At 52.0% G+C, this 18368-nt stretch overlaps 2 protein-coding genes across 4 annotated transcripts in view; both read right to left on the reverse strand.

The window, feature by feature from the left end:
* Positions 1-2993: 2993 nt before the first annotated feature.
* CACFD1 (calcium channel flower domain containing 1) lies at positions 2994-9713 on the reverse strand. 3 transcript variants are annotated; one of them, XM_078616091.1, is made up of 6 exons: positions 9421-9713; positions 9066-9221; positions 7185-7257; positions 6452-6577; positions 5442-5549; positions 2994-4437 (listed from the first exon to the last, which is right to left on the reverse strand). In XM_078616091.1, exons 2-6 carry the CDS (start codon positions 9181-9183, stop codon positions 4344-4346), a joined length of 519 nt encoding a protein of 172 aa, XP_078472217.1. In that variant the 5' UTR covers positions 9184-9221; positions 9421-9713; the 3' UTR covers positions 2994-4343. The 3 variants fall into 3 exon arrangements, with proteins under 3 accessions (XP_078472217.1, XP_078472215.1, XP_078472216.1); XM_078616089.1 differs by having other exon boundaries at positions 9415-9712; XM_078616090.1 differs by having other exon boundaries at positions 9066-9712.
* Positions 9714-12190: 2477 nt separating this feature from the next.
* The window catches only part of LOC144733970 (von Willebrand factor A domain-containing protein 7-like), a 52329-nt gene continuing 46151 nt past the window's right edge, over positions 12191-18368 (reverse strand). Inside the window, exons 13-17 of the mRNA XM_078615999.1 lie at positions 17833-18040; positions 16915-17005; positions 13962-14194; positions 13274-13388; positions 12191-12523 (exon numbers count right to left, since the gene is read on the reverse strand). Coding sequence (XP_078472125.1) covers positions 13289-13388; positions 13962-14194; positions 16915-17005; positions 17833-18040 — 632 coding nt within the window. The 3' untranslated portion in view covers positions 12191-12523; positions 13274-13288. The remainder of the gene's footprint in view (positions 12524-13273; positions 13389-13961; positions 14195-16914; positions 17006-17832; positions 18041-18368) is intronic.

Consider the following 18368-nt stretch of genomic DNA (forward strand, 5'->3'; position numbering starts at 1 on the left):
ATGAGTTAATGGCATGTCGAAAATCAGACGTAGCAAAAACATCGCCAATACATCGCATCAAGCTCTCCTTCACGTATCCACAGCCGAGTGTAGGCCACTGCTTAAATGCGCCATGAATGAGGATCAACGCCCGAAACGTTGCACCGAAAATCACGTGCGCAGAGTTTAACAGACACGTGCCCCAGGCGGCGAGTACAGTGAGCACTGTACGCGGCGTGGTCACGTGCGCGGTGGGCGGGGCCTGCGTCTCTGACGTAGCACGACTTGTTTGATCCACTGCTGCCTGAAGTCAGAATCAGATGCGATTTGAGGTGTGGAAGTCTTATTCTTGGGTTTTTTCGGTAAAGTCACATAGGTAAAAAAATTTAAATTAATAAAAGTAAAATAAAAATCACGATGTTTCGAAGGCAACACAAGTTTCCGTCTTCAGGTGGAACCGTCACAGCACGATAGCTGTATCAAGTGCACGATTGCTGTATCAAGTGAGAGAAATTCCAATAAAGCAGTCCTTGTATATTTCTTGGAATTTCTCTCACTTGATACAGCTATCGTGCTGTGACGGTTCCACCTGAAGACGGAAGCTTGTGTTGCCTCCGAAACGTCGTGATTTTTATTTTATTTTTATTAATTAAAAAAATTTTACCTACGTGACTTGACCGAAAACCCTAAGAATATGAATCCTTGCAGTCACGAAAGCTTCAAATCTAGAACTGTGGAGGTCTCTTTATTCAAGGGCCACTCGGCCAGCAAACATCAAACAACGTCTCGAGTTGATTTCGTCTTCGCAGGCGCCCTGAAGCCCCCGTGGGACCCTAACTGGATATCTCTCGCCCACTTCAGCATTTTACTGGAAGGAACCTCCTGGTTACACCAGCCCACAGGGGATTATTGTGTCCGTCCGTCCGTCATGCAGGGAGGGGCTGGGTGGGGAGGGTGGGGCTGGGTGGGGGGTGGGAGAGGTGGGGCTGGGCGGGGAGAGGCTGGTCACCCCGTGGTGCCCTTATAAAACTCAACGTTTAACCTACTCACGCCGGCTTGTGCCCGCCCTCAGTCGGCCATATTTGCGGAATACACCACGCCGCCGTTGACCCTGGCCATTGACCGAGCAACCCAAAGTTCCTACCAGCTCCCTCCGCAGGACAATGTGTTTCTTGCTGTGGTTGTTCCACCTGATTCAGTTTCATTTATTAGGTACGAGCTTTACTACCCGGCTTCGCCCGGGACTTGGATTCACCACGCCCGGCCGCCTTTGTCTCCCCAGTGGCGATGTTCACACACCACACCAATTACTCGTTTGAGGCTGAGTCGACCTAGGGGAGGCCCAGGACCGGTCCAAATAATCGTCACCGGTGGTGGCCGTGAGCGGGAATCGAACTCGGGTCGCCGGGTTCGTAGCGCAGCGTAGCGCTAACCACTACACTACAATGCGTTACGCTTCCACGTGCGCGGGCCACATGACAGATTTGACGTCACAGCTCACTTGCCGTGCAAAAAAATCTGCATTATTGAGCTCACCCCCCCCCCCCCCCCCAAAAAGTGTATTTTTATAATGTTTGCATGGTGTACAGTCTGGATAGTACCCACATGGCAAATTTCAAGTTTGTTGCATGTCGGGAAGTACGCTAAACATTTTGAACAGACACACAATCACAACTTTGCCTTTTATATATATTGAGAATAGCCCTGTGAGCCATGCGGCTCTTGACTCGGGTGCAACCACAAAAACATGAACAAGAAACATCTCAAAGTGACTACGCGCAAACAGAAAAATCCAGGAAAAAACAGCAAAGTCTTCCAGAAAAAGCACCGCATATCAACGCTGTGTGCAAAAATCCCAGTGGGATGCAAGTCAAACAATAACAACCATAAGACAATTTGCTTCTGATGAAGATTGCGATCGAAACGTCGTGATTTGTTTGATTTTATTTCTACCTACGTGACTTTACCGAAAGAACCAAAGAATATGGATATCTGTGGCATAAAAAAGAGAGCTTTTCTATGTCCTCGGATTCCTCCAGCCGTAAAATTGCATTTTCTGACAACTTTAAAAGAGTCGGATTTGTCTCATTTTGCAACAAGTGGCTTGACCCGGCTTGCCGAAATAACAGAAGCAAATCGAACTTAATAAAAGTCTTTGATGGGCCCACCAAGTTGCCGGATCACGCGCTGTACAAGATCCACTTGGCACCCGCGCTTCGAGTCGATTTCATCGCTCCGTCTCCCCACGGATCCATCAGACGCGTTCCCTCCCTTGGCTACCACTCCGTCCATTAGTCTCTAAAGTTGTTCACTTCGAGCCGTGGCGTGCCCTGCCCACGTAAGTGCGGTCTCTGCAGTTTCCTACCGGCTTCTGTTTTGCTTGATGTACACCCGATGTTAGTGTCCTCTAATGCACATGTCACTTTTAGCATCCGCACACCAATTTCACTTAATTTTTACTAAATTTTTTATGTTTTTTTTAAAATATCGTTGCCTGCTGTTTACATTTGTTGTTAATTTGCACAAGCTGAGAAAGCGACACGGGAACAAAGACTCTCACTGCCATGTACCTCGTGTGTGCCTGGATATGTGATCAATAAAGCTGACTTACTGACTTACTACCTGGCCACGTGGTATAACACCCGAGCCGGGTGAGCAGAGCACGTGTGGGAGATGGGTGCCAGGGGTGGTGGTGGAAGTGATGATCGTGGAGGTGGTTGATGATGATGAACATATCCAGGAGTGATTATGGTGGAATGGTGTCGGGTGGATGATGGTGGTGGAGATGATTGTGTTGATGCGACAATCGGGGTGGGGGGGATGTCGTCGTGATGGAAGTTGCGATAATATGATGACGAGGTTGTTGACAATGCGATTTTGGTGGTCGTGATGCTGAAGATGGATCTGTTGATGCGAGACGACATTGGTGATAATGGTGAACGTGCTGTTGGCGGTGACGATATGATGGTGACACGCAAGCTGGTTAACATCAACACCGCCACGCTCTCCCCGAATGTCTTCGCACGCCGTTTATTATCCATCCCATCAGGGCAGAGCCGCCCCTGCCTACAACAACAACCACCATAATTACCGCCGATACTACAGCCACAATAAAACAACCACAACCCGCGGGCGCGACCCCACAGCCCGCACGGCACCTGGAGGAAGAAGAGCCATCATCGCCTCCTTCCTCGTGCCAACAATTGCACTCGCGCTCAGCCAAGACGCACGCGTGGTTAACTTCTTATATAGTTAAACGGGGTGTGTGTGTGCGGTGTGCGTGTCGTATGCGTGCGAGATGTAGCGTATCAGGTGTGCGTTGTACGAGAGGTGTGTAACGGGTGCGTGTCCAGGGCGATGTTTCCCGTGTACCCCATTGTAAGATTTGCGTGTGCAGAAGAGGTTTTGTACAGCGGTACAGCGGTTAGCGCTCCGCGCTAGGAACCAGACGACCCGAGTTCGATTCCCACTCACGGCCAACTACCGGTGACTTTTATCCGAACCGTCACCAGGCCTCCCCTTAGGTCGACTCAGCCCGAGTACCTGGTGCAGTGTGTAAACATCAGCATTGGGGGGCGTGGAGCTGGCCACACCATCCCCTCCTAAGTACGCCGCTCCGGCATTCATAGGTGCTCACTAACAGCACCTGCCCCAGCAGTCTGTGAAGGCCACCCGGGGGATCTTTGTCTTTGTAGCGTACAGCACGTGCGTTCTCTGTGCTCTGTATAAACGCTCGTCGTGGTGCGACTGTGGACTTATCCTTTACCCCACGTGCCCGGCTCCAATGTCAAAGCCCACGCTAAGCGCCTCCGGATTTGCCCACCGCGTGGTTGTGTAAACAATAGTTGACGAGCCCCTAGCATTGTAGTGTGTTGATACACCGTGTTCGGTACGAACGGTGAGTGTCGTTCCTGCGTCAGGGTGTGATGTGCGTGTTATTACATGGGAGGAGAGCAGTGTCGTGGTTCACGCACTGCGCCACCAACCCCCAATCGGTCTCCTGGGTTTCATCCCCGCTTCAGTGGCGAGTTGTATCTGTCCCAGGCCTCCTCCCCCCCCCCCTAGGTCGACTCAGTCCGAAGAGATGAGTGCCTTGTGCGGTGTGTTCAACACACGTCGTCAGCTCCAGGGAGACAAAGGCGGTCGGGAATAGTGATGACCACACCATCATCAGCCGTAATCAGTGATCTTTGTCCTTAAGCTATGTGTGTGCTTTATTTGCGTGGACTATGTATGCATGCACGTGCTATGTGTGTACTGTCAATGCTATGTTTATGTATGTGCCGTGGGTGTGTGTACTATCCATGCTATGCGTGTGCTACGTATTGTGTGTGTGCGAGCGGTGTATGTTGTCAGGAGTGCCCTCAGGGCTCCCCCTCCACGCCACCTCTCTCCGCGAGGGGGATGTCGTCCGACTTCTGGCCGTGCTGTAGCCTCGCGTACGATACCGCGTCACCCCTGGTGACACACACGCACACAACGTACATGCAAAGATCCCCCGTGTAGCCTTAACAGACTGTTGGGACAAGTGCTGTTAGCGAGCACCTATGACGGCTGGAACGGTCCACAAGGGGCTGGGTGGCCAGCACCACGCCCGACCACCTTTGTCTCCCCAGTGCTAAGTGCTGATGTTTTACACACCGCACAAAGCACTCATAATCGGAATCCTTATTTATCCTGGAAAAATCCAATGAGCCATGAAGTTCTTTTTTCACAGATGTCCAGTTGGTGTGGGTCAGAAAGTTACGGCAATACAAAAAAACGATTGGAGTACAAAAAATGTAGGAAAGCTAAGCAAAAGACAAAAATAAATACGTAAATAGAGAAGGGATCTAATTATACATTTCAAAAGTATATCAACTCCTGACGATTGTTCAACAATAAATGCAAGCTTGGACAAGGCAGCAAAACAACAACAACAAAAGTCCCAGACCACAACAAACAGTCCCTCAATTAAAATTGCACATTAAAATGTAACTATCAGTACACGGGTAAGGTACTCATTTAAGGTTGAGTCAACTCGTGTTGCCGAGTTCATAGCGCACTGCACTAATAACTACACCACCACTCCCCAACAACAACAACCGCCATTCACCACGAAGTGGCGGTGACGTCACCACGATGCTTGTGCCAGGCCCAGTGCACTTTGAGGCCAAGTGAAGCGTCGAAGGCTCGCTGGCAGGTCACGGGACAGACCCAGGTGCCATGGGTTTACTCACTGTGTGTGGGGAGTGGTGGTTTGACTGAGACCCACCACTCCCCACACAACACATACATGTGCATACAAAGACAATTATTATTTACAATTCTTGTCTATCTAGGAAAGCCTCAGGAGAGACCTGTCACCCATGAGCTGTGAACCGTGACCTCTGTCCCATGCACCGTGACCTGTCACCCGTGAGCTGTATATCGTGACCTCTGACCCATGACCCATGACCCGTGACCCGTGACCAGGCACGCACTTCCTGCCGAGTGAGGCGAGGCCGTAGAGAACGCCGGTACCAAACACAATGGCATTGCCCAGGATGGTGGTGAGGCCGGCACTCAGAAACACGGGCACCAGCGCCAGTCTGCACACGCACACACACCAACACATTAACAATAATACAAAGATCCCCCGTATAGCCCTAATAGACTGTTGGTACAAATGCTGTTATGGAGTCGTAGCTATTAAGGCTAGCACGGAATACGAAGGGGGTGGGTGGCCAGTACCACGCCCAGCCGCCCTTGTCTCCCCATTGCTGATGTGTACTACACACCGTGACATGGACTCATTGGAGGCTGAGTCGACCTAGGAGAGGGCCCAGGACCGGTTGAAATATTCATCACTGTTATTGGTCGTGAGCGGCAATTTAATTTGGGTCGCCGGTTCGTAGCACAAGCGCTCATCACTGGGCCAACGCTCCCCACAATATTTATATACACATTCGACACACATATACGCACAAGAGATTCACTGTGTAGCCGACTGCATGTACTGTTTATACCTGTGTGCGTGTACTGTTTGCTGCGTGTACTGTGTGTCCTGTACTGAGTGTGGGGCTCACGCGCAGTACACCAGGCCCTTGTGTTAGGAGTATGTGTGCTGTGTGCACTGTGACGTGTACTGTATATCGTGTATTCCACATGCACCGTGTGTGCTGTGATTGTGTACTGTGTATGCTGTGTGTGCTGTGTGGGGCCCATGTCCAGAACACCAGGCCTTTGTCTCAGGGGTGTGTGTGCTGTGTGTGCTGTATATCGTGTATTCCACATGTACCGTGTTTACTGTGTATGCTGTGCTTGTGCACTGTGTGTGCTGTGTATGCTGTGCGGGACTGAAGTGCAGAACACCAGGCCTTTATGTCAGGGGTGTGTGTGCTGTGTGCGCTGTGACGTGTACTGTATATCGCGTATACCGCGCGTCCTGTGTGTGCTGTGATTGTGCACTGTGTGTGCTGTGATTGTGCACTGTGCGTGCTGTGGGACTCACATGCAGTACACCAGGCCCTTGTGCCAGGGCTTTAGGCGATCGGCGCGCGCCGCCACCACGTTTGCAAACTCCACGAACTGACAGCAGAACGGAGCCTCGCATAGCAGCAGCACGGCCGCAGTCAGCCTGGGGGTGACCCGGGAGGCATCGGGAGAAAAACACAAAGTGTAACGGTGAGACTCGCACACAATGTTCCAATTACTGTGGGGGTACAACCAGTTTCAGTGTCGGGGTTGGATTACGGCTAAAGGGTCAGGGTTACAGTTTTGGGACAGGGACTGGACCCAGCGTGGGGATTGGGGGTTGGAGCCTGGGTGTAGTATCAAAATTGAGAGTTAGTGTACAAAATAAAGTGAGGTTTTTGGTAGGGTGTGAGTATGTGGGCATGTGCATGCTGGTGTATGCAAGTTTGTGGATGTGTACGGCCGTAGTGCAGTGGTTATGGCTGTGGTCGCGTTGTGGTTAGCGCACTGCACTACAAACTCAGTGAAACGAGTTTGATTTCCACTCACGGGCAAAATCGGTGATGAATATCTCAACCGGTTCTGCGCCTCGCTTAGGTTGACTCAGTCTTAAATTAATACTTGCCGTGGTTTGTAAACATTACAATTGAGGGGACAAAGGCAGCCGGGCGTGGTGTTGGCCACCAACCCCCTCGTATGCCGTGTCGGCCTTCATAGGTCCGTTAAGGCTACGTGGGGAAAAAGCTCTTCCCCCTCCGCCCGCCACTCACATCATGAAGATGCCAGCCAGGAGAGTGAGTGGGCTCACGGTGATGCAGCTCCAGAGACCGGCGATGGCACACGCTGACACAACAACAACAGCAGCAGCAACAATGACAGCCGTCATTCTCCACGATGTGATGGTGCCATCACTTTAAGTATGGATGGTGTAATGAGTTGACCGAGATGACTGGCAGATGCACTAACTGTGCTCCCCACTGCGCCCAACACGAAGACAGAATACAAAGGTCCATCATGTGGCCTACATATACTATAGGGGCAAGTGTTGTTAGCGAATACAGTTATGTTCAGTACAACAAGACAAAGATCCCCCGTATAGCCTTAACAGACTGTTGGGGCAAGTGCTGTTAGCGAGCACCTATAAAAGCCGGAACGGTACACGAGGGGGTGGAGTGGCCAGCACCACACCAAACCGCCTTTGTCTCCCTAGTGGAGATGTTTACGCACCGTACCAGGTACTCATTTGAGGCCGAGTCGACCTAGGGAAGGTCCAGGACCGGTTCAGATAATCGTCACAGGTGTTGGCCGTGAGCGGGAATCGAACTCTGGTCGCCGGGTTCGTAGAGCAGTGCGCTAACCACTACGCCACCGCTCCCCACAAATACCTAGGCAGAATATACGCACATTACAAAGTACACGAATAATGGGGTCGAGACTAAATTATTGAAATTCCTCTGTCAATCCACTTCCGGAAGAAGGCGTCTCCCCCGCGCCCACGGCACGTCAGTGATGGTGGTTGTTTGACCATACTTCACCACGCCGGTCGATGCGGCTTGGCGAAAGGATACATTATGCACAGTCATCAATAATTATCAATGGTCCGCGTTTCGCCGTGAAAGGAAACGCGTGGAGGGGTGGATGATGCAGACGTCTACGAATGTGTGTCCACGCAACACTTGGCTATTTTTGACCCTGGGTCTGTTTCTTTGTCCCTTTGTCTCTGGATCCCCGTGACTCGGATTCATTCACCCAAGTCCCTGAACACTCCGTCTCCCTGTGTCTGTGTCCCTGTCTCCCTGTGTCTGTGTTCCTGTCCCCCTGTGTCTGTGTCCCTGTCCCCTTGTCTGTCCCCCTGTGTCTGTGTCCCTGTCCCCCTGTGTCTGTGTTGCTGTCTCCCTGTGTCCGTATCCCTGTCCCCCTGTGTCTGTCCCCCTGTGTCTGTCTCCCTGTCTCCCTGTGTCCCTGTCCCCCTGTGTCTGTCTCCCTGTGTCTGTGTCCCTGTCCCCGTGTGTCTGTGTCCCTGTCCCCCTGTGTCTGTGTCCCTGTCTCCCTGTGTCTGTGTCCCTGTCCCCCTGTGTCTGTGTCCCTGTCCCCGTGTGTCTGTGTCCCTGTCCCCGTGTGTCTGTGTCCCTGTGTCTGTGTCCCTGTCCCCGTGTGTCTGTGTCCCTGTCTCCCTGTATCTGTGTCCCTGTCCCCCTGTGTCTGTCTCCCTGTGTCTGTGTCCCTGTCCCCGTGTGTCTGTCTCCCTGTGTCTGTGTCCCTGTCCCCGTGTCTGTGTCCCTGTCCCCCTGTGTCTGTGTTGCTGTCTCCCTGTGTCTGTGTCCCTGTCCCCCTGTCCCCCTGTGTCTGTGTCCCTGTCCCCCTGTGTCTGTGTCCCTGTCCCCCTGTGTCTGTGTTCCTGTCCCCCTGTGTCTGTCTCCCTGTGTCTGTGTTGCCGTCTCCCTGAATACCGCGTGTCTCCCCACGTCCCCGTCCTTCATCATGCGTGTCTCTCACCGCGCCCCCTCTCCCCCTAGTGTCCTCATCTCACACTCCGTCTCCCCTTGTCCCTACATCCCACCTATCTCATTGTGCCTCACCATGCCCCGTGTACCCACACCACCCACCAATGTTCCCCCACCACCCTGAGTGTCTCCCGGTGTCTCACTCACACAGGGCCCCACACACCCCGGCCACCCGCAGCAGGACCCGGTACCACCACGTCATCCCGTCCGGGTCCCCTCCTCGCCTCGCCGACTCGGGGGTCTGTGCCGGGGATGGGGTCGCCATCCTCTCCCAGGGGTCTCCACGACCCCCGCGAGTCGATCCTGTGGTGGGGTCGAGGTGCGAGTTCACTCGGGGTTCGAGGCTTCAAGGGGTCGGGGACTACAGGCAAGGGGATACCGGGGTTGATTTTGGGGTCCAAAGTTTAGGGATCCCTGTCCCCACTATAGGGGTTCTTAGTGTATCGGGTAGCGATATCTATGGTTTAGGGGTGCAAAGTTCAGATTTGATGGTTACCGGTACCAAGCAGACCCCCGACCAAGAGTCCGTGGGTCTCTCGCCTGTCGCTCCCTGGCCAACGGCGGCGGCCACGAAGACCCCAGCGATCTCCGAGGCGGTGAGGGAGCGAGGGGGCGAGGGGGTCGGGCAAGGGGGTCAGGGGGTGAGGGAGCGAAGAGGTGAGGCGGCGAGGGGGTGAGGGAGCGAGGGGGTGAGGGGCTGAGGGGTGAGGGAGCGAGGGGGTGAGGGAGACCCCGGTGCAAGGGGACCCGGCTCGGGGTCCGCGTCACCGCGTTTGATTTTCCCAGTTCACTTCCGCATGGAGGCGGTGATGAGAGCGCGGTCACGTGGCGCTCAGCGGCCAATCGCGGAGGGGGCAGCGCGTGTGAACTGGGGAATGTGACAAGGACGTGTTGACGTCACGTGACGAGCGTGTGGGCCGTGTGGGATGGGAGTGTGTGTGTGACACGTGCGTGCGTGTCTGTGTGTAGGTGGCTCGTGAAGGACACTACTGGGCAGTCGGAAGCAGTTGCCCTCTAACAACAACGGAGGACGGAGGAGCGACGCTCACAACAACGAGCGGAGCGCCGGGTGGATAAAGCACAGCAAGGTAGGCACAGTCGGGGGCACAGGTGGTGCATCAGCCACTCATCTCGGTCATCTCAGTCAGTCGACCCGTGGCACCTGGGTCTGCCCCGTGACCTCCTGCCAGCGGGCGTTCGACACTTCACGTGGCCTCAAAGTGCACCTGGCCTGGCAAAGACCCTGTGGGGACGTCACCGTCACTTAGTGGCGAATGGCGGGGTATTGGTATTATTGGTGTTGGGAACGGTCCATATTTTCTCTCCGTCTGCTACAGCCAGAGGTGTAGGGAATTCCAACAATACCTACATCTATGCTTTATTGACCTGGTAAAGGCCTATGATACCATCAACAGGCCAAGACTATGGGTGGTTCTTCGTGCTTTCGGAGTCCCGAACTCTCTGCTGACAATCATTAAGGGCCCTTCATGATGGTGTCCAGGCCCGGGTAAAGCTACGTGGCCAAGAGTCGGAGCCATTCCCTGTTCACTTTGGGGCTCCCACATTTAACACCATCTTTGACCACGTCGTTCGAGCTTTCCATGGCTGTCCCGAAGGAATTCCCATCTGGTACAGATACAATGGGAGGCTGATCGATGCCCGGGTGCGGTCGGGGGATGGCTCCCTATTGGTCAACCATGTTACGTATGCTAATGATCTGGTGATTGCTGCTCACTCAGAGGAGTTGGATGCACTGTTGCTGAACCTGGAGTGTGCTAAGTATTTTGTGCCACCAAACACTCTACCCCGTCAGCTTCCCATTGGTGATGGGGCAGTTGTGGAGTAGATAATTTTCCATACCTGAGCAGTGTCCTTATGACCAGCTCCGGTTTGACAGCAGAGTTCTCACTCCGAATCAGTCGGGCGGCATATTTTCATCGGCTGCATAATTCTGTCTGGAAGCTACCTGGTCTGTCACTTCGCATGAAGCTTCGGGTCTTCTCGGCCAGTCATGCCCTCCCTTCTATATGCTTATGAAATGTGGACCCCTCTCATGGAACATCTGCGCCAGTTAGAAACATTGAGGCTGGTCTGCCTACGATCCATCTTGGGTTTAACCAGGCTTGATTGTGAGCTCACAAATCCTTGAAAGATCGAGACACATTCCCATCAGCGAGCTCCTCTGGCAGGCAAGGCTATGTTGGCTAGGTCATGTAGCCCGCATGCCCAAGAAGCTTGTTTGGCCACATAGAGGGTGCTACACGGGTGCGACATGGGCTGGAGAAGAGATGGACTGATGCGGTATGGGAGGATGTGGAGCTGAGTGGGCTTGCCAACAATTGGTACCAGCTGTGTCAAGATCGGCCTCGATGGAGGAGGCTCATGAAGGACGCTGCTGGGCCATTGGAGGCAGTCGCCTTCCAACAACCGAGGACAAAGGAGCAACGCTCACAACGAGCAGCTAAAATGTTGCAAGTTTGCACAGTAGCGGGTATAGCTGGTGCATCTTCCAGTCATCTCAGTCAACCCATGGCACCTGGGTCTGTCCCGAGACATCCTGTCAGCGAGCCTTCGACACTTCACGTGGCGTCAAAGTGCAGGCCTAGGACAGGCGCCGTGGTGACGTTACCATCACTTAGTACCGAATTGCGGGTATTGGTATATTGGTAGGGAGTGGTAGTGTACGGGTTATCTTGCTGCTCTATGAACCAGGTGACCCAGGTATGATTCCCGCTCATGGTCAACACCAATGACGACAAAATAGTACCTGGGGTGGTGTGTAAACATTTCTACTTGGGATACAAAGGCAGCTGGGCATGGTGCTGGCCACACTCCCCCCTCGTGTGCCATGCCTGTTTTCATATGTGTTCGCGAACATAACTTCTTCCTAAAGTCTGTTAAGTCTGTTATAGGAGTATGGCACGTGTGTGTATGTGTGATGGGAGTGTATGCAAAACTCAGGGAGATTAACTTCTTTCGCACCGTACATAACAAACCGTGCTAATCGGATGTGCGGGGAAAGGACAACAAACAACACAAAAAGCAGTTCTAAATAAAATAGTTTTCATAGCGCCAGTGGCTTCCTAACACAGGAGCTGTGTGTGTGATGGAAGTGTGATATGTATGTACATTATGTTGAACTTCTTTCGCACTATATGTAGCCAACCATGCTAATCGGAGGTGATAGGGGTCTGTATCCGTGTGAGTACAAGATAGGAGTGTGTGAGATTGGTATGTTTGTATAAGGTGCATAGCACCACACCACCGCAGTACAAGTTCTCAAATCCTTTATTCAAAATCACGGCGATTTCAGAGCATGGGAGACAGGAGCAAAATAACTCGCCAGGAAAGGGGGGGGGGGGTTTGCTCGATGTAGGCTGAGTGTACTGGGTGTAGATTGCGGTGTGTGTAGATTGTGCTGGATGTTGCTATTTCATATCAGGGCGCTGCATGGGCTTGGCCCAGGGGTTGGTGATGACGCTGGGCGTAGCATCCTGCTGCATCGCCTGCTTGGAGCGGCAGCAGTATCGTCCGATGACCACTCCCAGCGCGATGAGTATGACGAGCAGCACCACGCTCACCACCGACAAGGCGATCACCATCGCCTGCCGGGTACACGTGGTTAGCCAGTGGTGACCGGACTGAGACCATCAACTCGCTAAACTTAAGAACCCGGGTTAATCACTATTCAGTCTGTGTGAATCTATGTGTCTGTGTGAAGCTATGGATCTCGTGCGAGTCTATGGGTCTCTGTGTAAGTTTATGAGTCTCTATACTGTATTAGTAATTTATAACCGGGCTGAGACAATCAATATGCTTTACTTGAGAACCTGGGTTAATCACCACTTTTGTCTGTGTGAGACTATGAGTCTCTGTGTGCATCTATACATCTCTGTGGGAATCTATGGGTCTCCTGTGAGTCTATTGTTCTCTACGTAAGTCTGCTGAGTCTCTATTTAAGTCATTGGTGACGAGGAAGAGCCCATCTACTCGCTACACTTGATAACCTGCTTTAAACACTTATTAGCCTATCTGGGTCTTTGAATCTCTATGCAATCTATGAGTCTATGCAAAACCAACCCACTACACTTGAGAACCCAGTTTAGTCACTGGTGGCTGAAACCGCGATTCACACTCAGGCTGTCAGCAGTACTATGTATCTCTCACAAAGCCAATGTGAACCAACTAAAAGACACCCAGATTTGATGTTGACCAGGCAGATCCTCTATTTAAAGCGTAAAGAGGCCGAATGTCTCTTCATGCACCTACATGCTCGTGCGATTACTCGGTGCAGCAAGCGATGACTCGAGCTATCGGAGAGCGGACCACACATAGTGGTGTGGGTGCATCCTTACCGTCCTGCTGCCGTCCTATGTCGGCATCGGCTCGGCGAAGTCGAGAGAGTAGCGCCCCAGGTTCCCCGTGAAATCACTCACGTGCAGTGTCACCCATGGGCTGCAGCACGGAGACCTGCGGGGCCCAGGGGAGAGACGAGGTGAGCGGGCACAGGGTGAGGGGTAGGGAGTGAGGGGTCACAATTATGTCGTTACCACCTTGGTTACCGTGGACTTTAGTCGTCGATTCCTTCCACCCCGGTCGAGGTATCGGTCTCTAGCAGACACTTGACTGTTTCGCCTCAATATCAGTGTTCAACCACCAGAACAACTCACTGACTCATCTACTCACGCAAACTCACCTAATTGCTCAAACACCATCCACTCACTCACACGCTCACTCATTGATTCCTTCACCAATACTGAGGAATTGGTTTACGAGACATTACTGTTTCGTCTCATCCACACTATCCCGTCTCCTTGCGTCCCACGTCTCCCACTGTTCCCATCCCCTCGCGTGCCCAGTCTCCAACTGTCTCTGTATTCCCTCATCTTCCTATTTCCCCGCACATCTTATTGTCCCCCCATCTCCCAGTGTCCTCTGTCTCCCACCTTCCCCGTTTACCCTGCCCTGCTATCTCCCCCCTCATCCCTCTCCATCAACCCCCGCCGCCCCCCACCTTCTCCCCGTGTGCGTCCATCCCCACACCTATAATTAATCTTGTAGACTCCGTCGATGCTGCCTACGGTTAGCAGCGCCTTTCTGTCCCCAAGAGCGATGTTCACTGTGAGGGGTTCCTCCGTCTCGGCGTCGATGGCTTCGACGTCCACGCTCCAGCCACTCCCCGAGCACAGTGCCTCACCCCCGTGCTGCACCTCCGCCGTGCACGCCGACACATCCCGCGCCAGCTCTCGCACCGCAGGGGGGGACGTGTCCGGGATCTGGGCGACGACGAGGAGAAAAATATGTTACAATCACAAATTACGGGAGGTGGTATAATTTATATTGGAGTTGCCAGTTAACCGTGTGCAAGTTAGACGCGAATGACAAATGTTTTGACACGTATACCACCAGAAATTGCCACTATCCTCAAAAATGCTAAGAAACCCATTAGTAACATCAGCAAAAACGAGCACTCTGAACTCGTAAATTTGAAAAAGAGGGATGACATAGTCATCCTCTCGGCCGACAAGGGCAATGCCACTGTCATCATGGATAAAACCACATACAACAACAAAATCCAGGACCTGCTCAATGATGGCAGCTACTCCAAAATCAATAAAGATCCTACTAAGAGCCTAACTACAAAAACCAACAAGATCATTACCAGTTCGACTTCTCTAATCGAACCAGTCAAATGGCTCTCCCTAAAACCTTCGGCTGCTAGACCACCCAGACTCTATGGTCTTCCGAAGATCCATAAAGAAGGTACCCCACTGCGGCCCATCGTGTCCACGATCAACTCGCCTACCTACAAACTAGCCCGTTTTCTGTCGGATACTTTGCTTCCCTTTACTGGCAAGACCACTTCAGCGGTACTCAACTCAACTCACTTGGTCTCTCTAATCAAGGACATTTCACTGACCCCTGATGATGTCCTCATCAGCTATGATGTGGTTTCTCTATTCACCAAGGTTCCGGTGCTTGACACCATAGCAATAATTGAAGACTTAGTCCAACATGGACTGAACCCTGATGTCCCTACGCTGGTTAGGCACTGCCTTACCAACACGTACTTCACCTGGAATGGTACTTTCTACAAACAAAATGAGGGTACTCCCATGGGTTCCCCCTTGTCACCAGTGATAGCCAATGTTTTCATGGAGAAATTTGAAACAGACGCCATCCAGACATCCACCCTGCGTCCTTCCCTGTGGAAGAGATATGTGGATGACACTTCCGTCATTTGGCCACATGGCCTACCAGCATTGAACCAATTTCTCGGCCACATTAACTCCATACATCCATCCATCAAATTCACCATGGCAGTGGAGAAAGATGGCAAACTACCATTCTTGGATGTTCTGTTTGAGAGGAGGCCCAATGGCTCTTTGGGACATTCTGTCTACAGGAAGGCCACCCACACAGATTCCTATCTGAAACCTGATTCCCACCACCATCCGGCACAGAAGAATTCCCTCATCAAAACACTACACCATAGGGCCCACTGCATTTCTGACCAACACCATCTGACCATTGAATTAGAACATGTACACCGGACCCTAAAGATGAATGTATATTCGGACCAGATTATCCGCAAAGCTGTTTCTCCAATCATAGAGAGACAACCTCCTGAGACTCCGATCAAAACCATCACGCTGCCATACATAGCAGGCGGTACCAAAAAGATTTCCAAAATCTTAAACAAACACAAGATCCAGGTCCGAATCAGTACAGTACACAAAATCCGTGATCTTACCCATTCGTAAAGGATGTCATTCCTGACTTGCAGTACCCTGGAGTCTACAAACTGAGTTGCATTTGTGGTGATTGTTACATTGGGGAAACGAAACGACACATATCAGACCGTATTCGAGAGCACAAGGCAGATTTGAAACACGGCAGGACGAATTCTTCCACTGTGGCTGATCACTGCTACAATGCGGTGGGCTCTCATGATATTGTTTTCTCCGACACCAAAGTGCTCTGCAAGCCGTCTGGATACCACCAGAGATTTGTCCATGAAGCCATCCAGATATACAAACATAGACATAACTTTAACAGAGAAGATGGATTCAAATTGAGCAATCATTGGTAGGATGTTATCAACCAGGTAAAATCTTAGTCTTCTTTTAGTTTCTTTCATACCCGTATCTCCAGTCTCTTCAACACTCTACTACACCCCCCAGACTCACTCAGTGCACCACTCCGGCATTGTGTCACACCGGCGATGTCGTTTCCCCCACTCCCCCCTCCCTACTCCACACCCCCCTCCCGTCCCCAGCACCTCTCCCAGCTCCGGCATTGTTCTCATCGGCCGTTGGTGATTGGTTGGTGGCACTCAACCCCACCCCCCCTCCACACCCCTCGCCCCCTGGCTCCTCCCCCCCACCCCACTTGCCTTATATAATATCTTGTTACGAGCAGCTCTTGTCCACTCCAGAAAATGTTTTCTTGCTGTGGCTGTCTCCTACCTGATTACAGAGGCTTGTGTTGCTTCCGAAACGTCGTGATTTAATTTAGTTATTTTTTAAATGTTAAGAATTTTATTATTTTATTATTTTTTATTACAATTTTTTATTTTCACCTACGTGACTTTACCCAAAGAACCAAAGAGTATGGATCCTTGCAGTCACGAAAACTTCAAATCTACAATAATTATTTTTCATACATGCGTCTCTCTACATTGACACCGAATGTGCTGAACCAATGCTGCTCAATTTATGTGCTACCAGAAGTCAGTGCGGCTGATAGGATGTGTAAAATTACTTTTATATTTTCTATGTGGACAGACGGATTTGTAAAGCATGTACATTTTCTGCTTATTAATTGTATTATGCTTTCCTCAAAGGCGCAAATGGTTATTCAGTATTGTAGTACTGGCAGTGAGTGATGTGAGTAAGGGGTAGAGGAATGACTGAGTGTTGGAGTGAGGGATGTAAGTCGTGAGCAATGTAGTGAGTGTTGTCGTGCTCCGGTGAGCGATGTCTTCGTTTCTCACCTCCACTGGCGCGGTGAAGATGCTCAGGGGGATGCTGAGGGTGTAGGAGGAGTCCGGAGAATCCACGCTCTCGGCAGTGACGCGCAGCATGCTGCAAGCACGCACAGGCAGGCACACACACACGCACAAACAGGTGCGCACACACATACAGGTAGGTACACACGCACAGGTAGGTACAGGCATATCTATTAACACACGTACAAGTAGGTACGTGCACACAGGCAAGCACATGCACATGTAGGAACATACACACAGGCAGGCACACACATGCTCAGGTAGGTACACAAACGCAAAGGAAATTACAATAACAACCGCCGTTCACCACTAAGTGGTGGTGACATCTCCTCGGCGCTTGTGTCTTGCTCGGTGCAATTTTAGGTACACAGGCAGGCAGGCACACACACAGGTAGGTTCACACACAAAACAAAGATCTCCCATATAGCCTTAACAGACTGTTGGGGTAAGTGCTGTTAGCGAACACCTATGAAGGCCGGAACGATACATGAGGGGGTGGGTGGCCAGCACCACGCCCGGCCGCCTTTGTCTCTCCAATGGCAATGTGTAGTGCACACCGCACTAGATACTCATTTGAGGCTGAGTCTACCTAGGAGAATCCCAGGACTGGTCCAGATAATCACTATCAGTGGTGTTGGCCATGAGCGACAATCAAACTCGGGACGCCGGATTCGTAGCGCCGCGCAAGAACCGCTACACTACCGCACACACAGGCAGGCACACGTGCACAGGCACGCACATGAACACGGAGTGTGTGTGCAGTGATGTCGATGATGATGTGGTGATGTAATCGTATGTCTAATGACCTCAGGGATGTCATTGTGCTTCGTGACGTCAGTAATGATGTTGTGTATGTGGCGATGGTCTCTGATGCCATTGCACCCGCGCTGTTCGCCCGCTCACTTGCTGGTGAACTCGGTGATGTGCTGCGGTGCCGCCACGGTCACGATGAGTTTGGCGGTCGTCCCCGGTGCCAGCACGGCGCTGCTGGGGCTCACGGCACTCGCCCAGCCTAGCTCGTCACGCGCTGACACTGAGAAGGATGACGCCGCAACGCCGTGGTTCTCCAGGACCACAGAGAGGGACACCTCCACACCGGGCTGCCGCGTGGCTAGAGACGCAGGCGTCACGGGAGACGTGGGCGACACGGAAGACGTGGGAGATTTGGGAGATGTGGGTGGCACGGGTATCATGGGCGTCACGGGAAACCCGGGCATCGTGGGATACGTGGGCGACACGGGAGACACAGGAGACATGGCGTCCAGTGTCAGCGGATGTGCGTGGGTCAGAATCTATCCACTGCTGGATGAAGGTTTTCCCCCTATGGCGTTCACCATCATCACGTACGTGGTGTGACTGTGTGTGATGCACTGTGAGTGACTATGAGAATTAGTAGGATGGTGGACTCTGAAGGTGGACTGAGTGAATGACTTTGTTGG

The sequence above is a fragment of the Lampetra planeri genome, chromosome 49 (assembly GCF_965212315.1).
Source record: "Lampetra planeri chromosome 49, kcLamPlan1.2.h2, whole genome shotgun sequence".
In the NCBI taxonomy this organism is placed as follows: domain Eukaryota; kingdom Metazoa; phylum Chordata; class Hyperoartia; order Petromyzontiformes; family Petromyzontidae; genus Lampetra; species Lampetra planeri.